Source organism: Mastigoproctus giganteus, chromosome 10 (genome assembly GCF_048544385.1).
Source record: "Mastigoproctus giganteus isolate SK-2022 chromosome 10, ASM4854438v1, whole genome shotgun sequence".
NCBI lineage: Eukaryota > Metazoa > Arthropoda > Arachnida > Uropygi > Thelyphonidae > Mastigoproctus > Mastigoproctus giganteus.
The window spans coordinates 36,479,279-36,502,758 of NC_143584.1; the positions used below are offsets into that span (position 1 = coordinate 36,479,279).

General features: G+C 35.6%; 1 protein-coding gene across 2 annotated transcripts in view; it reads left to right on the forward strand.

Moving 5' to 3' along the window:
- Dph5 (diphthine methyl ester synthase) overlaps window positions 1-23,480 on the forward strand; it is an 80,636-nt gene that overhangs the window by 22,853 nt on the left and 34,303 nt on the right. For both annotated transcript variants that reach the window (XM_090384118.1, XM_090384119.1), the window contains exons 3-5: window positions 5,061-5,124; window positions 14,075-14,183; window positions 16,915-17,035. In XM_090384118.1, the coding sequence (XP_090240244.1) occupies window positions 5,061-5,124; window positions 14,075-14,183; window positions 16,915-17,035 (294 nt within the window). The remainder of the gene's footprint in view (window positions 1-5,060; window positions 5,125-14,074; window positions 14,184-16,914; window positions 17,036-23,480) is intronic.

The window sequence follows — 23,480 nt, forward strand, 5'->3', positions numbered from 1 at the left end:
TCCAGCTGGCTTCTGTTTTCTAGTCGCAAAGACCCAGTTGGTCAAGATTCTGAGGATTTTACAATTACTAAGGACCTTGCACAGATTGTTCATTTATCCACAAGAATACCGGACCATCCTAACCATACAGCCAACATGCTTGATCTTTTTCTCACAGACAACCCTTCTAAGTACACAGTCGAAGTGAGTGGTCCTTTAGGCACCTCAGATCACAACTTGATGATTGTCTCTTCTCCAATGGAGCCTTTATCTCATGGCTGTTCCCAACCTCGTGTTGTTTGGCATTACAAGAATGCAAAATGGGATGACCTGCGAAATTTCTTTTCTTCTTTTCCTTGGTCAGATTACTGTTTCAAAACTCTTGATGTCAACGTTTGTTCAGATCGTGTCAGTGAAATTATTCTTGCAGGAATGGAATCCTTCCTGCAAGAATCTTCCTTGTTTATTCATTTAACTGCCATTTTCTGGAACAATCTTCCTTCATACATACTTCCTGAAAATTACGGTCTACAGAAGTTTAAGTCTAATGTCAACAAATATCTTCTTTTGTCTTCTCAACCTCCAACCCAAGCACAGTACTAAGTACAATAGGTTCTAATACCTCTCTGTTTAGGGTTTTTATAAAAAAAAAAAAAAAAAAAAATATTGAAAGAGGAACAAAGTTTTTCCACATCTGTGTTTAATTCTTATTCAGTGCATGACTTAATTGACAAGCATAACTCTGTAAAGTGCTCCATGGGAGTTTGAAAATATGTTTCCAATTTAAGAAAATATGTATTGTTCATAATAGATTTAAAATGTAGAATGTCATCAAAAAGTGAACTATTTTGAATTATTTTTGCTGATTTGAAAAAGGAAACATTTTGATATATGTCATGCTCATCAGTAGGAGGGCAACATCCGTGCTCTGTTATGTGTTAAATTGCTTACACTTAACTTGTAGTATTATTATATTTTGTGAATTAATTCCTTACTGTTATACCAAAATTGTAAAACTTTTTCGGCTATATTAAGCTTTCCAAATGCTTGCCATACCAATTTTATGCACCATTCAGTTTCCATCTGTTGAAATTTCTTGTCCTTTCATCCTGCAGTTCCAAAATGTTTTGCTGCAATTGTTCCAGATCCTTGGCAAAGAGAATGATATCATCTGCAAATCATAAGTGAGTCAGGTAATCTCCATTTATTTTGAGAAATTTCTTCTAAACAGGCAGAAAATAGTTTTGGGGAGATTGTCTCCTTGTAGGATGCCTTTTTCTATGTTGATCTGAACTTTATTATTATTGACCTGTATTGATGCAGTTGCCTTTTCATATATTGATTGAACAATATTGAAATAAGCTCTGTCTACACCTTGGTCGATTTGGACATTTATTGCTTGTTGGGATGACTGAGTTGAATGCTTTTTCATAGTTGATGGAGGCTAAATGGAAGGTTGTATTCATTGTGCTGTTCTATAACTTGCTGCACTTTTTGGATGTGATCGAAACAGTGCTGCCGTTTCTGAAACCTTCTTGTTCTTTAGGTTGTGCCACATCAAGTATTGTGCCTAGTCTTCTTGAAAGTATCTTTGTAAAAACCTTGTAGACAACTGGCAGTAGGCTTATTGGTTGGTAGTTTTTTAAATTTGCCGTATCACCTTTTTTTTTTTTTTTTGTCACTAGGATGGCTTCTGCATTTTTCCATGCTACAAGTACTTTGTTAAGTAGAAGGCATTTATAAAATAATCTAACTAGAGCTTTGCATACTAGCTGGCCTCCAGCTTTCAACATGGATTTTATCAGATCCTGCCGATTTGCCATTTTTCATTATTTTATAGCATCCCCTATTTTTCTACCAAAATTTCTGGTACACCTTCTGCATTTGGTGTCAGATCCAATTGTTTTTTTTTTTTTTTTTTTGTTGTTGTTGTTGTTGTTGTTGTTGGCACATAGGCTTCTGTGGCCATAATGCACCTCCCAAGGTTTTTGCAGTACTTTGATCCAAGCCCGAGGCGGGAATCGAACCCTCGACCTTTGGGTTGCCAGGCAGGCACTTTAACCACCCGGCTAGCCCGGTCGTCTCCAATTGTTGTCCTTTATCCTTATAAAGATTTGAATAAAATTCTTCCACTTGTTTTATTACTTGTTGTTGTTGTACTATCCTCAAGCTTCAAAGTAAACAGTTGGTTCTTGTGTGTAATCATTTTTCATTTTGCTTTCTTTAGCCTTTGATTTTCTTCTAGCATTCTTCCAACGAGATCAACGTTGAACTTATGCATTTCTTCTATCTGCTTTCTTATGGGCTTGCACATTTCTACATATTTTACCTTGTTTATGTTACCACTTTGCTTCAAGAAATGAAGGCAATTGTTTCTTTGATATTCTCGTTGGTTTTTTGTGTTTTACAGTATGAACCAGAGCTGTAATGCTCAATGGGTGCATGGACATAGGCTATGTCTACAATAGTCTCCATGACTTTGTCATTATCAGTTGAAATATCTGTGTCATGAAGGCCTTCTAGTTATGAAGTATAACTCCTTTATCTACTTCGGTAGTTCACTATATACAAACATGATGCAGTAGCACTAACCTGTTTGCTAGTAATTGGATTACTTACTGTCTCTAGGGAGGTTTGAAAAAATACTGTTGTTTTCTGTGTTTGAGGAATAGTCATGCATTGGAAAAATATTATATTGTGCAACAGTGGGAAAGGAATTTTTTACCAGGGAGAACATATATTCCACTGGTTGAAGCAAAAAAAAAAAAAGGTTCTTCTTCCACCTTTGCACATAAAGATTGGATTAATAAAGAATTTTGTTAAGGCTCTGGATAAAGAAGGAAGAAATTCTAGAAATTCTGTCACTAAGTGAAGTGTTTCCCAATTCAACAGATGCAAAACTGAAATAAAGAATTTTCAGTGAACCTCAAATAAAGAAACTCCTCAAAGATGATGTATTTGGAACAAAGCTACAGAATACTGAACTAGCAGCTTGGCAATTCTTTAAAGCAGTTGTGCAGAGATTTCTTGGAAGAAGGAAAAAAGATAATTATGAATCCCTGGTGAAAACTTTGCTCTAACGTTATAAAGGTATGGGTTATTAAATGTCTTTGAAAATTCATTTTCTTCATTCCTGTCTCAGTTTTTTCCTCCCTCAAAATTTGGGAGATATAAGTGATGAACAAGGAGAATGGTTTGATTAGGATACATCCACAATGGAAAAGTGGTACCAAGGTTGCTAGAATACTGCCATGATGGGAGATTACTGCTGGTTTTTTAAGAAGGAAAGCAAAGTGGACTATAAGAAACACTCGGGTCGGCAAATATTTCTAAGGAAATAGAATGCACATAGCACATTTATTTACTTTAATTATGTTTAATTAAAGTATAGGTAGTTCTCGACTTTACGAGTTAATTTGTTCCTAGCGCACGCTCGTAAAGTGGGAATTTATTTCCCATAAACATAAGGTTAAAAATAGGGGTTACATTCTCAACAATGAAATTATGTTTAAACAATGATTGATTTATTGAAAGAAATGAAAATGTAGCCTGTAAAATCAAGCAAATTATAATAGAGAAATTATTTACAACTTACAAATGTTAAAGAATGTTTATTCTTCATCATCATCATCGACTAAATGCACACTCATTGGTTTGTTGCACAAGGATCGCCTTCAGAAATGTTTCAAGAGGCGTTTGTTTCCAAGATAATCTTCTCTTTTAATTATAAATTTCCCGATTGCACGCATAAGCATATTTTAACGGAACGTACAAATTGCAACTAACACGATTTGCGCAGAGTAACAAGTTTACGAAGCTTAAAAAAAAGGAATGAAGAGAAGATTCTGAAAATTTATTGTTTTTTATATGATTGAAGATTTCAGGAAGTTGCATTTCACCATAATAACCCAAAAAACCACACAATTCCAGGCTATCGGTATTTTTGCAAATGCAAGCAGATCAAGTTTGCTACCTGTGTATAATTGCTTGCAGTAACAAAAAAGCCCAATAAACCAGAAAGTGCAAATTGTTTTTATTGTTTTATGGTCGTGACCTCCCGAAATGTGCTTTAGAAAAATATCACAAAGGCGTTTAAGATTGATTCTTATAACGGAACATATGATAACGATGAAAGTGTAGTGCATTTTAATTGGTAACTAATACAATTTACAAACCACGCTCACGACCTTTTATATGGCCTTAAGGTCACACTCGTGACCTTAAAAAATAAATAGCTTAGTTATACAGCGAAAATTTCGGGAACTTCCGAGATATTGAAACAAACTACCAAAAAACAATGTGTTGTTGGGTTCACATTACTATATTTTAACTGTACAGTGGTGTCTCTTGAACTGATTAATATCGTAAAGCGGGGTACACTGTATTGTATAGCTATGCACGTGGTTTGGAATGTGGTATTTGTGAATGTTTAACATTCATTAAATGCATGTTTAACATGTATTTTTTGCAAAGTTAAGAGAGTGGAAATTGACAAATGCATTTCCATTTGTGAGAATATGAAATGGTACTTTCACTATCATCATATGTATATATATTAATAAATTTGTTTTGGTAAACATTATAACACAACATTGCATCCAAATAGTTACAAATAATTGATTTGTATAAACCTTTTTACTTGTGTAAAAACTTGTGTAAAAAATTAATGGCCTTAAATTGTGGAATACAGATTTAAAATTTGCATTGTTTGGTATATATTAGCAGATGTTACGATATCACTGATAACTTAACACAGTAATATGAAAAAAAAAGAGAATGCTACTCTGTTCGTATTTCTGTTTCCATTATTCTGATAGCAACAAGGCTTAATGCTCACTTTAGAAACAACTTTGCTATCTACAAAGCAACAGAAAATTTCTATTTTCATTTTTAAATTAGTAATTATATGATAGGTATGCTTGTGTCAAAATAACATCGCCACACCTTTACTAATTTGCAATTGTAGTTTATCATAAAAAATACACCACGTAAAATCAAAATTATTTATATGTTGATATTTTTAAAATGAACTTCATATTAAAAAGCACTAAATGACAGTTGAATTTACTTATATTTGTTAGATTACATATTGGAGGAGGCAAAAACAGAAGATATTGCATTTCTTGTGGTGGGAGATCCATTTGGGTTAGTAAAACAAATTACTACCTGTATTCTATGTGATTAACTTTAATGCTGTGTAGTTTATTACACCCCCCCCCTTCCCAGCATGAAACGTTTAAGAGTTTTGCATCCAGATTTTTTTTTTTTTTTTTTGTAGTGGAGATTGTAAAATTTAGAAGCAGTTTTATTTGTAAATTAAAAAGAATGCTAAGTTTTATGTATAACTTAGGCTTAGCAATCCAAGTTAGTTATACACCGAAATGAAATTAATACACAGATAAAATTAAGGTGAACACAATTTTCATATTTATTATAATAGTAGGCCAGAAAGTGAAAATATGTTGCTGTACATAATTTTACATGCAGATTCTGAATATCCCATTGACATTAATATAAATACATTGCACATGCAATTAGTGAAGTCCATAAAACGGCAGTAGCTACCAACCCTTGTAATTTCAAGGCCTTCAAATAACAAGAATTATTTCAAGGTGATAAATGATGATCTCTAACAAGAGCTCATCATCATATGTGCAGTTAAGGAGTTATCTAAACCAAAGACCCTTGCTATTAAACCTTCTTAAAAATAATTTCCAATTTTTTCAGAGCCATTGCACACAAAGAAGAGAAGAGAAACTGCATAGAGCTTGTTTATTATCAAATTAAACTGTATTTGTTTTGGTAATACAATCTCTTTACCTGCTATCATAATAGAGAAAAACATAGGCAAAATCATGAGGACTGTTTCTGGTTAGACCTAACAATTTTGAAAGTTGCCATTATTTTATTATCTGAGTGAATAACTTAGCAATTCAAGTTATTCTGCTGTTGTGGAAGTGTGTAAAGTGAGTAGTTTGAATAAATTTAAATTTAAGGAATGGTTGGACAAATGATTAAAGGGAATGGGCAGATGGGTTTCTTTTTTTTTTTTTTCAGCTTATGCTGTATAAGATTGCTTCTTTGCATCATTTTCTGCTACTAATATTGCTAGCAAGAATAGTTCACTAATTATGAAAAAAAATTGATATTGAAGAGTAGTCATTGTATATAAAATCTAATAGCCTGACTTATTCAGTAAATCAAGCTGATATAGCATCAGCCAAAAAAAAAAAAAAAAAAAAAACACCACTTCATTTTCCTAATTCTTCTAATAATTTTTCCAATGCTTTGAATTTATTCAAATTAACCATTTCTAAAATGCTGGGTGGAAGCAATCAGTTACACTCTGCTGAATACAAATTCCTGCACATTTGTTTTGCAGCTATTTCCTTTATTCACTTTGTTCTGTAATGTACATAGTCTGAGAAATAATTAAAGATGCTTTCAGCTTTTTATTTACTTAACCGTTTTAAAGCTTTAAACATGTCACCACTCAGATGCTTAGTTTCTAGACAATTTACAGGCTTATTTCTTTCGTTGAAGAAACTGGGCTCAATAACTGTAGAAATTATTGCTGAGGCATGCAGTAAAAATGTTTTATCAACAGACATATGAATGATACAGAGCAATATGGCCTTAGTTGCTAATGCTCCTAAAAACCAAATAACAACAACAATGATACAAGTGCTTCAAAGACTTATTCTTTCCTAAGGAGAGAGAAAATATGTATAGTGGCATAGTGTTTTTTGGAAGGTGCCACCATTGGTTTCCCACATCTGCACCATGGTACTTTGTGAAGAAGTACAGAATCTCTGTAAAAGCCAGAAAAGTGTAATGTCTGGTTTGTGACAGAGTAGTGTTATGTTTTGTTGTTCTCTCTCTGGTTTCTTGGCCGCAGGGCCTGTAGTGGGACCCCGTATTGCTCGCAGCCACCACCACTGAGAGGTGAGCCGGGCTGCCCATAGTACTCTGGGCAGCCTGGCTCACCTCTCAGTGGTGGTTTACTTGGTCTTCCTGTTGAAGACCAAGTAAAAAATAGAAAATGAGCATGAAGAGTGGGGTATAAAAGAAGAGAGAATTGAAAAGGGGATGAATTTGGGTAGTTTGACAAGTGAGAATTAATCTATGCGAGTTTAGGCAAAGTAAGGGAAAGGTGAAGGTTTAAAAGTCACAGGGGATCTATAAGTACTATGCCATTGGCATAGTACTTTTAGATCCCGCACTGCAGTGTGCCAGCAATCCCACACCTAGATCAGTGCCAGCAGTATGACCTACACATTTCGGGCTTGCTCTATCTTTTAAATCCCACACTCCGAGGAATGCCAGCATCCTGCACTTTAGATTGTGCCTGCAATAAATCCTACCCCATTTGGGTTAGCATGGTCCTGTCTGCATTGTTATGGGCGGGGTGAGTTATCCCACGCCAGTCTGGGTTAGATCTTGGACTCATGAGTTCTGCAGTCTTAGCTCACCTAAGTGCAAATTTTTCCTGTGCATAGGTGATTAATGCCTTATAGGTAGGTGCCTCCGTAGCCAGGTGGGCAGGAGCAGCAATGCGTAGCACACGCTTTTTGATTAGACCGGGGTTCGAGCCCGTGACCACCAAATACGGAGGACGCGGAAAGGTCAGGGAATGACGACCGCATATCCCCGGAGCAATATGACCTTAGTTGCTAATGCTCCTCAAAACCAAATAACAGCAACAACCTTATAGGTATCTTCCTCAAGTAACAGAGTGAATTCTTGATTGCGCAGGTTTCTCTGTATTGTGGTGAAGCCTGATGTTGTCGTAGCTGGGGCACTCGTACATGAGGTGCCCCCAGGACTCCTCTTCACCACAGTGACAACATGGATCATTCCCATGGCTGTCAGTTTTTGTTGGAAGGCTCCATGCCCAGTGATGATAAAGGTCACATGGAGACCAGGCAAAAACCAGGGTGGAGGTTTGGGATGAGTTGTACTTATTATTATTATTAGCCATATGGTGCAAGGAAGCCTGGGGCTTTTGCTGCACCAGCCAAAAAAAAAATTTCAGTTACCAACACAGAGAGAGAGAGAGAGAAGTAGAAGGAAATCACCAAGAAAGAGAAGAATGATGATATCCGGCTCAGAACCCTGGGTGTGCCAAGCCCATACTCACCAGATGTGAGCCCCTGGGGTTATGGATGGAAGGAATCATTTTGTAATGTCTCCCATTGTTGCGGTGTCCCATTCATGTTGCCATATCTCTTGTAGGTGCTGGGTTATCCGTCTTCTTTCTTGCTTGGGGTCATTTGTGATGTCAAGTTGAAGATTAAGAAGTTGGGTTGGAACTCCCTTAAGTGATAGAAAAGCCCTCTTTTAACCACTTATGAGTATAGTGGCTGGCATCCAGTTATTACTTGCAGTGCTGACGGTGTGGCATGCTCTGCAAATTGAAAGGAGCATGAACCTCTGGATTGATTCCAGTTTACGTTTGTTTCTGGCTAGGGTGGCTTGTTGGTACCAAATGGAGACACCATAGCACACAATTGGCATGTATACTGCTTGGTATATGAGGGTAAGTGACTAGCCCCTTATCATAGCAGCGTACCTTTGAATTTTGTTGACTAAATACTTTAGGTGGTGGTAGAAGGTAAGCCCCTGAGTCTAAGAAGATACCTAGGTGCTTGACTTCGGTGTGCAGTCATATGGAGGTAAAGTTTAATTTCATTGTAGGTGGTCTCCTGATTTGTAGCCTGCCTTTAAGGAGTATGGATTTTGTTTCTCTCCTGAGATGGTAAGGTTGTTCAGGGCTGCCCAATTCTGAAGTTTCACGAGTGCACCACTTGCAGTTGTCTCCAGGGTCGCCTGGGTATCAGCACTTACCAAAAGGACAAGATCATCTGCGAAGGCCAAGTATAATCCATTGTAAAACTTGTAACATTATATTTATTTAATATTAAAATTCAAAAAATGTTTCACTTACAACTCTGTCTTTTCAAATGAGCCATCTATTAAACAAAGTAGCATGTCCATCCACTGGTAGTATTTAGATAAGAAGTAGTAATATTAATCAATTTCCTGATATGTGGATTTAATTTTATAAACCTTATTACAGGTAAGTAGCAGCAATTCAGATATTGCTTGTTAAAAAGCACTTTTCTGGCTGAAGTGCCAGTAAAGTAGGATAAAAAGTTTCGGGACTGAATTTGTTAAAAATATCTGAAATGTCAAATAAAAAATGACTAATTCTGTTTTGTAATTTAGAATGTTTAGTCTAGGTTTCATAAAGGTTTATTTTTATCTGTCATATTGTGGTAAGTAATGTAATTTTCTGTTGTCTTTGCTTCAGTGAAAAGTGATAAAATTTGACTTTTTAGGATTGATATATCACTTCATTTTCCTAATAATTTGTCCAGTGCTTTAAATTTATTCCAATTAGCCCCTTCTAAAATGCTAGATGGAAGTGATCTGTTGTGCTCTGCTGAATAATACAAATTCCTGCACATTTGTTTTGCAGCTGTCCTTTTTCGTTTTATGTTCTGTTATGTACATAGTCTGAGAAATAATAAAGATGCCTTCATCATTTTATTTACTTCCTTTCAAAGCCTTAAACATGTCACCACTCAGATGCCCAATTTCCATACAGGCTTATTTCTTTCGATGAAGAAACTGGGCTCGGTGACCAGAAATGATTGTTGAAACATGCAATAAAAGTGTTTTATCAACAGATAGGATATTTGAATGACACAAGTGCTACAAAGATGAACAGGATATTATTGAACAGTGTGGCTTTACTGACTTTGCACATCAACAAATGACAAACCTGCCCCTCTTCTTATAACTGTTATTATTATTAGTAGTGGCAAATGATACAAGAAAACAAGAATGTAATAGCATCAGCCAAAAATAAAATAAAAAAAAAAACATCACCAACACTTCCCATTCCACCAGTTCTGCCTTGAATTTATTCAAGCAGCCTCTACAACACCAGATGGGACTTTGTTCCAACAATCAACCACCCTGTGGCTGAAGGAACATTTTTGCACGTGTGACTTGCAACCATCATTCCTCACTTTAAATTTATTCCCCCCCCCCCTTGTGGTAGTCTGAATAAGAGGAAGGATCCATTTGCAAGCTTACTCAATCCATTCAAGCCCTTGAACACCTCAGTAAGGTCTGCTCACATGTACCTAGTCCCCAGATGCTGCAGTTTTGTGGTAAGAGCACCCTTTAGATCAAGTTAATTGAAATGAAGAGCAAATTTCCAACATGATATTCACTAATGAGTAGAGATTCATTCATCAACGGCAAAGGGAGAGGGAGATAATCTTTTTGCTCTTCTCACCTGCTCCAACAGATCCACATTCTTCCACAAATGAGGGGCCTCCAGAGACCTGTATTCAGTACTCATAATGTGGCCTAACCATTGCATTATACAATGTACCCACCTTCTAATCCCTGCTGGCAAACTTCCTGTATGTCATTGACAAAATCCATGAGCTGTCCTGGCAGCCTGTCTGCACTGCCCAGAAAACTTCATATCTGCCCAATTATCCTCAGGTCTTTTTTGTTCTCCATTGCCCTGACTGTTGTACCATGCAGCTGGTATGTTAATCTGGGATTACTGCTCTCCATATAAAGTATCTTGCATTTGCCAATATTAAATTTAATTTGCTACTTCTCAGTCCATCTGTCTAATTTGTTTAGATCTTGCTACAGTAGTATTGGCTCAGAGCATTATTTGGGCCAATCACCAAATAAAAATTAAAGACATCCTTTCAAGTTGGAATGTCATGCAGTAATCACTATGCCATCATATCTGATATCTTAAACTTGAAAAGAGTATGCAAATTCTCTGTTCATTTCTTTCCTTAATGGTCAAAATTTCATTTTGACCATTAAGGAAAGCCATCGATTTGGATCAGAAAATTAAAATAATAAGGATGTATGAAAATGGTCCAACATTAACAAGTGCCGCACGGAATTTAGATTTGTCAGTGTCAACAGTGAACATAATAATAAAGGACAAAGACAGAATGTGAGAAACAGTGAAGAAATCAGCACCAATGAAGTCAACTATAAGGCTATGAAATACATATCAGTTTTTACAGTACAGAAACTTGTGTTTTTTCTTTCTTTTATGTTTTCTTTTATTATGTGCCACTCCGGCTACTTCGTCGCTGTCCCCAAAGAAAGTTTTTAATTGAACTAATTAAAAATATATAACTATTTTTCTATGTACCGTATTTCCTCACATATAAGACGCACCTTAATTTTGGGGACCGAAATTTGAAAAAAAAATTTATTACATAAAGTTATTGAACTCCAGTTTTATTCATCATAAAATTCATACAACTCCTCATCATCAAAACTCCCATCCATTAGCTTGTCCTCATCTGTGTCTGATGACGAATCACTGTCTTGATATATTGCCTCGTCCTCAGTTCCATCTATGGCATTTGAAATGCCACACTTCTTAAATGACTTGACAACAATCTCAATCTTGATATTATCCCAGGATCTTTTCACCCAGGTACAAACTTCTCCTATAGTTGGTTTCTTCACTCTTCCTGCTGGTGTCAAATTGTCCCCAGAAGACTTCATCCATTGGTTCCATTCGTCTCTCATGGCAGCTTTGAAGGGTTTGTTAATGCTGACATCAAGTGGTTGGAGCTGGGATGTCAAGCCTCCAGGTATGACGGCAAGTTTTGTTTTTTGCTCTGCAGCAATCTTCTTTGTATTTTGTGTTATGTGTGCCCTGAACTGATCAAGCACCAATAGGGCAGGTTTGCGTAAGAGCCCACCTGGTCTCCTGCTCCAAACTTTCTCAAACCAGATCTTCATCCCATCCTGATCCATCCAACCCTTGTCATGGACGTGGACAATCACACCTCGAGGAATGTCTTCTTTTGGCATTGTTTTGCGTTTGAAAATCAGCATAGAAGGCAGCTTGGTTCCGTCAGCACAACAAGCTAGAACAACTGTATAATGGCTCTTTTCATGTCCACTTGTTTTCACAGTTACAGTTTTCACCCCCTTCTTATCAACAGTTCTGTTACTTGGGACCAAATTGAAGGGGGACTTTGTCCATATTTGCAATCTGTCCCAAATCAAACTGTTGAGTTGGGACAGATTGCAAATCTGTCCGACATCGAATGACAAAACGATGAAATTCAAGGACCTTCTCCTCATAGCTTTCAGGCATCTTTTGGGCAAGTCTGGTATGTGTACGCATGCTTAGTCCATTCCGTTTCATGGACCTGAAGCACCTGTTGTGTTCTCCTTTGAAATCAGTAACTTCTTTTTCATCAGCAATTCTTCTTGCCTCATGCCGAACCATCTTTGTGGACACAGGAATTCCAATTGCCCTTTGCTCTTCAATCCATATCTTCAATTCCCTCTCTAAATCAGGTCATTTTTCTGACTTGCCTCTCATGGCCTTCTTCTGCTGCGGCGTTTTCAGTAGGTTTTTTTCTTTCTTCCCATAGCCAGTCTCAGATTGTTTTCTCAATTGGAGGAGGACCAAACTTACGTTCAGCAGCACAATTTCCATTCACTTTTGCAAATTGGATCACTTTTAATTTGAATTCAGCACTGTACAAAAATCTTTTCTGAGCCATTTCTGGGCAGAACGTGGAAAAACGTAACCTAATATACCAGTAACAAGTGCGAAACAATGAGCACAAAGACAACAAGTGCAAAAAAGCGGGAAATGCAAGTAAAAAAAATCTACAAGCACTGTATAAGACGCACCCAGTTTTTATACCCCAAATTTTTCGAAAAAGAGTGTGTCTTATACATGGGGAAATACGGTATATAACTAATACAGTGGGTTCCGGTTATTTGGGAAACGTTGGGACTAGTGCATTTTGGTGCGATTAAGCTGCCCCAATTATGTGAAGTAGTTAAAAATACAGTATCAGTCGTAACTATTGATTCTCTGTGTGATCAAATCACGTTATGATATGTAGTATGCGCCAGTCGTTGTGATCATGTTTGTGAATTGAATTTTAATTCTATTAAACAGCAATTCTAATAAACGAAAATAGGAGGATATTATCCACAGGCTGTAAAAGTAAAGAAAGATATATTAACCACAGATTTACACTTTATTACCTTACCAATTAAAAAATTAAATGATAAGTGAAAATCGGGAAAATATTTTCCACAGGTTAGCAAAATAAAAATAAATTTACTCTTATGTGCATAGCTTAATTAATATGTACTAACTAGTTGAAATTTCTGTTAAAATTTAAAAGAGTAAAAAAGATAAGCAATAAATAACAAAGAACACGGCGCACACAAATTGCAACTAACACGATATATGCAAATGAGATATGGAGTAATAAGTTAAGAAGCTTAAAAAAACAGGAACAAAGGGAGGATTCTGAAAATTTATGTTTTTTATATGATTGAAGATTTCGAGGAAAGGGAAACACATTTCACCATAATAACGTAAAAACCCACGTAATTCCAGCTGTCGGTATTATCGCAAATTCAATAAAATCGAGTTTACTATCCGTTTATAATAGATTGCACTAATTGTTTGTGTTGTTTTATGGTTGTGACCTTCAGAAATCCAACCAGACCACGTGGTATGGTCAGAGACAATCGCAGGGTAATCTCGAGTGCTGCGATCTCCTGCCCCAATTAAATGGCATGTTGTCCTAATTAAGTGAAGAAAATCCTGGATATTTTCTCGATTTGGTTCTGTTCTTTAAGATTTGTCCCAAATAAATGGTTGCCCCGATTAACCAGTGTCCCAAATAACCGGAATCCACTGTATATAATTAATATATAACTAATTAATTGAAAAAATATGACTATTTTTCTTCATTCTTCTGAGGATATTATGTGCTTTTTGTAATTTTGGAATATAGTAGCAATATTTTATTAGTCATTCTCGACTTGCATAAGAAGTCCTGGAACATATCTCTTACATATGTCAGGGACTTACTGTATATAGAAACAAAGTTAATTAACTTTAATTTACTCTGTATTTATTTATTAGTTTACAAATAATGAAAAAACACTTATGAATCATGAATTTGTTTTGAAAATAAACGTTTATTTTGTGTATAAAGAAATCATATTTGCTTGCATATTTATAATTTTCTTTTTCTGAATTTAGTGCAACAACACATACAGACTTTGTTCTTCGTGCTCATCAAAAGAATATTCCATATAAAGTTGTTCATAATGCTTCTATTATGAATGCTGTGGGATGTTGTGGCCTGCAGGTTTGTTCATTTAGATTGCTATTTTATTTCATTTGATATCATCTAAAAATTTGAACTGCGTAAATTTGGTGTTATGATATATAACTACTGAATAAACAGAACAAAATAGAATGGTATATTGCACAAGTACATTGAAGCCTACACACATTTTTATGAATGCAATTGTTGACCCTTTTGTGAGTGTTCACATACGCTGTATATACATTTTCTTCCAGTGCAGTATCAAAAAATTACATTTATATATGTACAGATTCTCTTGAAGCTTACTATGTTTATAAGTAATAGTAGCTGTTTTTATATTTACAATAGTTTTGAAAATCAGCACAGGAAGATGCATTCTTTCAAGTAGAATCAAGATGTGGATTTACATAAAGTAAAATTGAAGAAATTCTGTGGAAGTTGATGAAACTGAATCTAATAATGCATATATAAATAATAGACAAATACAAAGGAAAGAATAAGCAATGCAAAGTTTTCATTTTATTTTTATTTTTTTGACAATATTTCCACACTATTGTTTGACTATAAAGTCAAAATTGGAAAAAAAAATTAATACTTAAAAACAATAAGTATTTTCAGTAGTTACAAACTTCCAAAATTTTTCTGAAAAAATTCACTCTGGTGGCATATGTTCAAAAATCCACTTGTCTTGCAAAAGGGAAAATTGAGAGTTGGAATGAGATTTGCAGTTGGGGAAGGTAAAAAAAAAAGATTTATTTTTATATTTCAGTATGGCTACAAGATGGCTAGAGAAGTTGCATTTGTATTATAATCATTTTAGAGCAGCTGACTTACTGGCACACATTCAATCTTTGTGATGTATTGATTCAGTCTTGCAACTTTAAATTTAAAAAAATCAGTTGAATAATTTGGGAAGTTTTTTTTTTTTTTTCTGGCAGTAATTTTAGTATGTAATTACTCCCAACTCTGCGAGTGATTACATGAGACTACCTTTATGTATGAAAGAGACAAAACTACAAGGTGGTCATAAAATAACTTAACGTAAAAATATGTAACTTATTTGAAATAAAACATATTGATATTCATTAAAAAAATATATAACCAAATTTTATTGTTGGGCCTTAGTTTACATGACCACAAATATTGCCCAAAACATATTACTCATCAGTTGGAGTAATCCCAGAATAACATACCTAATTGATTATTATTCTGGGATTACTGCAACCCATATGTAACACCTTTCATTTACCAATGTTAAACCTCAATTGTCACTTCTCATCTGCCTAATTTTTCTAGGTCTTACTGCAGTAATATACATAGATTTCTGTATTTAATGACTCTGCCAACCTTTGTATCTACTAACTTAGACAAAAAACATTATATGCCAATTACCAATATTGTTAATAAATATTGTAAACAGTAAAGCAAATAGTAGTGGTAAGCTTGTTCAGTTATTTGCTGTAGAAGAACCTGTAGTTTGATTAACTGATCACCGATAATACTGCACCAGATGTTAATGGAACTGCTGTTGGTGAGCTCTTACCATTTTGCCATGCAGATATTCTTCTGCCCACTCATTCAAGTTTATAATTCCATGCTTTGCTAAGCTTACTTCATTGGTAAACAGGGTACAGCTTACAGAACCAGATCTCTGGCATGGCAGTGGAGGGGGCCATGTCAGAGATCTGGCATGGCTTTTGACAGAACTGTGGTCTTTGAAGCTCAGTGAATGCCCTTTCTGTAGGTGAAAGGGATGCAGTTGCTGCTGCCGAATAATGTACTAGACAGGTGTGTGTGGGAAACCTGTAGAACAGCACAAATTCGTCTGGTACTTGTCCATGGATCTTCTTGCACTGTGTCAAAAATTTCACCTTCAATGTCTTAATGGCATGCAATATGCCAAATGTAACCCTTTTACTCAAATGTCTGATAGCTACAAATGTTCAACAATTTGGCAATCTTGTATTAGGATCGTTTTCATGGTATAATGCTTTGCTTCAAGTAAATTTCTTCTACTGCAACCGTACAGTGGGCGCCTCCGTAGCCAAGTGGGAAGGAGCAGCAGCAGCAGTGTGTAGCACACGCTTCTTGATTAGACCAGGGTTCGAGCCCGTCACCACCAAATACAGAGGATGCGGAAAGGTCAGGGAATGACCACTGCATATCCCGGATCAATATGGCCTTAGTTGCTAATGCTCCTAAAAACCAAATAACAACAGCAACCGTACAGTGAGATACATGTCTATGTACTCAATATTGAAAACTGAGGTCATTGCTGCGAAACTGAACAACATAGTTGCTGAATGAGCCTTAGTGAATGACTAATATTATATATGGAACAGTCATGCTGGAATGTGTTGAGTTGTAGACACATTCCAGCATGGTGGTTGCATGAATGCAAAAAAAGTCATGTTTCTTTGTTTGAAAGAGTTGTTTGCTTCATTTACTATCGTTTTAGTACTTGCACGTCTCCTTTTCTTCATCCCGAGTTAAGGATGAAGAGAAAGGAGATATGAAATGCTAAAACAATACTTCAGATAATTATTGAAAATCAGTTTCATACATAATAACTATGAAATAAAACATTTTAGACATATTGATATAACTTTTTTTTTTCTTAATCTGGACCCTAGAATACTTTCCAGAATTAATTTTTTTGTACAAAGCTTTTGAAATATCCTTTATCTGTCTGTGTGGAATTTATAACTTTCACTGTTATGTTTCAGTATTTGTATCGGTTTGATTTCATTATCATGTGTTCTCCATATAGCTTTATAATTTTGGAGAGACAGTATCTATTGTTTTCTGGACTGATGATTGGAAACCAGATAGCTTTTATGATCGAATAGCTGCTAATAAGGCAAGGGGCCTTCATACATTATGTCTCTTAGGTAAGTTGGTTTTTTTGTCTTAATAAACTATTGTGTTTATGTGATTATTACAACTAGTGTAAACAAATCTCTTGGCTTTGAAATTTTCTGTTGATTCCAGTTTGATTTCACAATTTGTCAAAATATATCAGTCAGCACCAATTTTTCTTTAAAACCAATAATCAAAAGTCTAGATTACTAAATGAGTATACACAGTATACTCATACTCATTTTTGACTTATCATTAAATCCTCAGAGATTTAAAAAAAAAGAAAAAATGTTTGCTTATTTATAACCTATCTACAATGTAGAGGTTTTTGGTTTTTCAAACTGTTGACAGAAAAATTATTTGCATCTCCTCATCCAGATTTTCCACTCAGTACCTTTCCAGAAAAACAGTTTCTTTGTTTTCTTTATTAAAGATTCAACAGTTAACCAACACTTAGTTAAAAAATGGGTGAGATGCTGGTCCAAGTGAAAAATGACACTGGGACCAGCATCTCACAAAAAAAGTGCCTAATTTTCTGAAAATTTTATGAATTTGGAAACTCTCTGAAAGTTATCTGTATTTTGCTTGCAGCTATTACATGTCTCCAAAAAACAGCTGTTGTGCTAAGAGCCAATCAAATCACATACCTGTCAGCTTTTCTAATTTTTCTGGGATATGTTCTGAAATAACTTCCTGATTGAAATTTTCATCAAAAGATTTTTCATCTAGGGGTATTTAATATTAAAAATAAACTTTCTTTTCTTTAGTTTTTAAATTGGCAAAAATTTTGCAAATGAGATTGCCAAAAGCATAGGGTATTGGCCTCTCAATCTAGTCCTATGGCAAGGTTTAAAGGTAATTGAACTGGTATACCCTTTATTATTTTCATTCACCAAAGCTTTTGGTTCCTGATGGGGTGGGAGTACCTATGGATGAAATCCTTCTTTATATAATTTTTAGGGAATTTATGTTTGGCTGGTGTTTAGTTTTATTAGATTTTATTAAGTTTGGCTTTCATACTAATCAGGTTTTCCTAACTGCTAAGTGACAATAAATGAATCAGTTAGTTAACAGAATTTTCTATTAATGGCTTTTCATTTTACTTTATATTGTTTTACAAAGTTTTTGCTTCAAATGCAGTAGCTACAAAGGAGACAAGGTAGTGTCATGAAAGCATACTGTACATTTTGCAAAGCACCAACAATGTTGTTGTTCGTGCTTTGCAAAATATTCTTCTCAAACTGCCATTAGGTGGCTGTGGTCATCTTTTTTAGCACAAAGTGTAGTACATACCAATCATGTGATTGATGTGGTTTGGCTTTAACATATTGGCATCTCCATGTTTTCTATGCTATGTACTCTTGTATACTGGTCTAGTTTTATAAAATGTTTTAGATTAATTCTTAAAAAGGATATTGAGAACATGCAACTTAGATGAGGAATTTTTTTTATGTTCTGTAGATTTTCTTTAAATGTATCAGGCATTGCATGTCTACTCTGAAATGACTGTTTTCTGTTCCATATGGGAAGAAGTTTGGAAGTAATTGCATCTCTTCAACAGATGGATATTTTGGCTTTTCCAAAATATAAGATAGTGTTGATGGAAAAGTGAGTTACATTAGCCAGTTTTTGTGGAGCACATGGAATTTTTAAATGTGGCAGAATATCCTTCATTTTCTTCCTTCACAGAAATGCATAGTGTGTATCTACGTGCTTTCCATAATGTCAAAAGAGAACAACACAATTCATGGTATTATCTATATCAAATAAAGACTTTCATCTTCACAGGAATGGGTTGTCCTTGAATATCTTTTAATTTCAACATTTGTATATTCAGTGTTAATTTTGATATAAATAGCATAATTAATCAGTTTAGTAGACTGTATACAGAATGAATCAGAAGGTTTGTCTAAGAAGTTAACTTACTTGTTTTTTTCAAAAAACAAAATTACAACGGAAAAAAATTATTAAATTATAACAAAGTACAGAAACATGTCTTAGTTCTTCTTTCACAACAAGTGTTCAAATTATGATTCATTCAGTTTGGCACACATGGCAAATATGGTCCGTTAAAGATAAGACTGTAGCATATATAGCAATTGGCTTGTATTTAAAGTTCCAGCTTCATTTTCTTTCTACACTAAAGTAAACAATTCAAATTTAATTTTGAACAGGCTACGAGTAGAAAACTTGCTTCTTTTCCAAATGATGGAGCATTCTGGTCTCTTGCTAAAGTTATTGGCCGTATCTTCGTGCACGCACGCTCTCTCCCTCTCCCTCCCTCCCTCCCTCCCTCCCCCCATCTATAATCCCACCTCTGTTACAATCTGACTGTTTCATTGTATCCTCAGCTAAAGACAAAACCAACTTACTAGCAGCCTACTTTTCTTCTGACACTTATATTGACAATCTTGGTAAACTGCTGGCAGAAGGATTTCAGAAGAATTGCGAACAGTCTTGATGCCAAGAAAGCTCCAGGTACTGATAATATTTCTCCACTTGTTCTCCAGACTTGTGCCGCTGACCTTGTTCCTGTTGTGTGTTGCCTTTTTCCACTTTATTCTTATTCCATTTACAAACTCCTGTTTGTATGTGTGCTTGTGTTCATCCAATTTCTAAAAAGGGTGAAAATCTCTCCCATCAAATTATTGCTCCACTATGCTTACTTCTACTCTTTCCAAATTAATGAAGAAATCCATTATACTGCCAAGTTAAACTATCTCTAAACCTTCCATCTGATCAACAATTGCCAATATGTGTTCCATCAGTAGTGATTCACCGTTACATTGGCTTATGTTACTCATCTTTGAACAAATTTGATGGAAGAGTTTGGTGAAAATTAAATAGTTGCTCAACATTTCTATAATTTTTGATTATGTATGACATGAAAGCCTTCAAAACAAGTTCCCATCTTATGGGTTGCATTCTGTTTTTCATAATTGGGCAGTGAGTTTTCTCTGACTGCTCACTGCAGAGTGGCAGGAGATAGCTCTCATGTTCTGACTTCCACCAATGCCCGTGTCCTGTCCCCCAGGATTCAGTTCTTTCTCCCACGTTTTATATTACTCTTGTATATCACATAACTTCTTCCACTGACTGGAAATCCTATCCATAGTTTTGCTGATGGCAGCACACTGCATTCAGTTTGTTTCTCAGTTTGAGAAACCTTTGACTTCATTAATATCACTCAACAATTCCTTAAATATCACTCTCTACATAATTTTCCAATGCAGCAAAGAAGACTGAAATTAACTTCAGTCTTTCTAAAACTAAGCCTTGTCTTATTTCACACAAAAGAGAGTACTACACCTGTGCTCATGTTCATTGACACTCAGATTTCTAGACACGGTCATACAGGGTTATTAAAATTAAAGTATCCCTATGTAGATGGCTCTGGAGCGAGTTCTAAGGCTTGTACTGAAGAGAAATTTGGACAACATGTACAATAAAGAATGCGCTCGCCATTTATTAGAAAAAAAAAAAATTAGTTACAAAATTTGTCACTGTATGGCATGTAACTATCTTAGCTACGATTATGCAAATAACGTAAGTTATTGCCACAACACCACTACTCAGCTCTACTGTACTGTATAAAAGCAAAGCAGTCTCTTCAAAATCATACAATAGATGTTTGCCTGCACTACAGCAGTAATGCCAACAATGTTGCAGGAAAAGGTCCTATTAGTGAAGCTGTACTATCAGAACAGCTGCAGCTATCAGAGAATTCCAGCGTCAGAAGTGCATAAGGCGTGGACCTATGACTGTGCTGTCTGCAAAATGATTGCAAAATTTGAAGCAACAGGACATCTTGGCATTCAACCAGGTAAAGGTCGAAAACGAGTGGACTCCTCTCATGTTGAAGATGTGGCTATGGCTGTCGTGAATTTATCAAGTCATTCTCCATGTGGTAGCACAAGTGTGCCAGCTGTTTCTCATGAAGTGGACATGCCATATTCCACTGTAAGGCTAGTAATGCATCAGGTGTTGCAGTACTATCCTTACAAGATGCACATGTGCATGGTGATGCAGATATTTGTTTCACATACGCACTTCAGTTTCTGGCTCGAAGGACAGCGGATATCACTTGGCCATGGAACATCCTTTGGAGTGATGAAGCCCATTTCTACTTAAATGGACAAGTGAATACACACAACTATCACATTTAGTCAACAGAAAACCCTCGAGTTGTCCAAGAGGTCCCGTTGCATTCTCCAAAAGCGACAATCTGATGTGGCTTTATGGCCACATTCACGATTGGGCCATATTTTTTTGAACAGGTAACAATGACTGGACCCCGCACCTGTTCCCTCACTGGACAGCGATATTATGAAATGTTGGCAAATTTCACAATACCAGAGCTGCAACGATGTGGGTGCTTTCAGGATACCATATTCATGCAAGATGGTGCACCATCCCACAGTTGTGTCCAAAGATTGCTAAGGCAACACTTTACAGACGAACAGGTCATCAGCCGTTGTTTCGAGACATCTTGGCCACCCCAATCACCGGACCTCACCCCATGCGACTTCTGGTTATGGGGTTTTTTGAAGAACCAGGTGTATCAGGAAGGATGTCAAACTCTGGCAGATCTGAAGAACAGCATTAGACATAAGTCATGTACTGGCTATTCCAGTTGACATGTTACTTTCTGCTGTAGAAAATGCTGTTCTTCGAATGGAAACTGTTGTTGACCAAAACTGTAGTGCTGTTCAAGTGATTTATAGTGCAAGAACAATTGTAGTGCTGTTCAAGTGATTTGTATTGCCACAGTGCCATATAGCGACAAATTTTGTAACATTTTTTTTTTTTTTTTTTTTCCAATAAATGGCGAGTGCATTCTTTATTGTACCTGTTGTCCAAATTTCTCTTCAGTACAAGCCTTAGAACTTGCTCCAGAGCCCTCTACATAGGGATACTTTAATTTTAACAACCCTGTATATCTCTATTAGAAATTACCTAACTTCCAATTTGTCTCTCCCTTAGCATAGACACATCACAATATTGTTTCCTCTGCATTAAAAAAACTGGGTTTTCTTTTTTGCTCTTAGAATACTTTTCTTTTAAACAACTACTCACTGTGTACAAATCTCAAATTCACCCTATCATGGAATACTGTTACCACACCTGCAATGGTGATGTAAACTTCTCACGTCCATTGAAAAGAGGGCAGTCAAGTTAATTAATGACCCATCTCTTACAAAGTCTTTCCACTCCTTGTCAGATAGACATTGTTTCTACTGCAGGCTTTTTCTATAGATACTTCCATTTCTAGACAAGGTCACATATCTGTTAGGAATTACCCTGGCCTCTAATCTCTCTTAGCATAGACACATCACAAATATTGTTTCCTCTGCATCAAAAAAAAAAAAAAAAACTAGGTTTTTATTTTTCACTCTGCACAAATCTCAAATTCATCCTATCATGGAATATTCTTCCCACACCTGGGGTGGTGACTCCAAAACCTCTCTCAAGCTTTTTAACTCCATTGAAAAGAGAACAGTCAGCTTAATTAATGACCTAACTCTTAAAAGTCTCTCCACTCCTTGTCAGATAGACATTGTTTCTACTGCATCCTTTTATACAGATACTTCCACAGGCACTATTTTTCTGAATTTGCATCTGTAATTTCCCAAACCAGTCAACGTCCAATTATTGTTCAATTCAAAACTTACAGAACCAACTTTTCTCCTCCTCATTTATCTCTTCTACTTTCTGTTCTCAAGAACAACCTTCCTTTACATGTATTTCCTGAAAATTATGATCTACAAAAATTGAAGTCGAATGTCAACAACTTAGAACTCAAATGACAGTGTCTCTTCAAGATTATATCTAATTCAGTTTATAATTTAATTCATCCTTTGTATGCATGTGCTTTCAAATATTTCACAAAATAAATCTAGTGGCATAAGATTGAGTGATCTTGAAGCCATTCTGTAGCAATTTGGTAACTACTCTGTCTCCTTGGGTAGGTAGAATTTAACTAGTATTGTGCTAAAAGATCATTCACAAATATTCACTCAGAGGTAAATCATCCAAGTAAGCTTGTAATTATTTCTGTTGCACTGTGGGTACATATCCACACTAATGGAATAGGAAAAAATAAAAAATAAATTGCCCAGTAATTCTGTTGCCACAAATTGCACTCCAGACTTCACCTTTCAAAAATGCTTTTCCTCAGCAAAGCAAGGATGTTTATCTGACCAGTTCACAGTATTATGATGGTTGATGTGACCGTGCAATTGGTGGGCAGCTTTATCAGTAAACATTACATCTAATTAGTCTTCAAATCACTCACAGACTTTATTATATCTACCCAGATCATCAGGCACCAGTTCTCGTACTGGTGTTACTCTATAATGATGAACTTTAAATCCCTTGAGAATATTAACAACTGACAACTTTTCTGGTTGACTTGTGAATTTCAAACTAATTTACCAAAATATTTACAGGTGATATCTATACTTTTTTTAGGTCTGT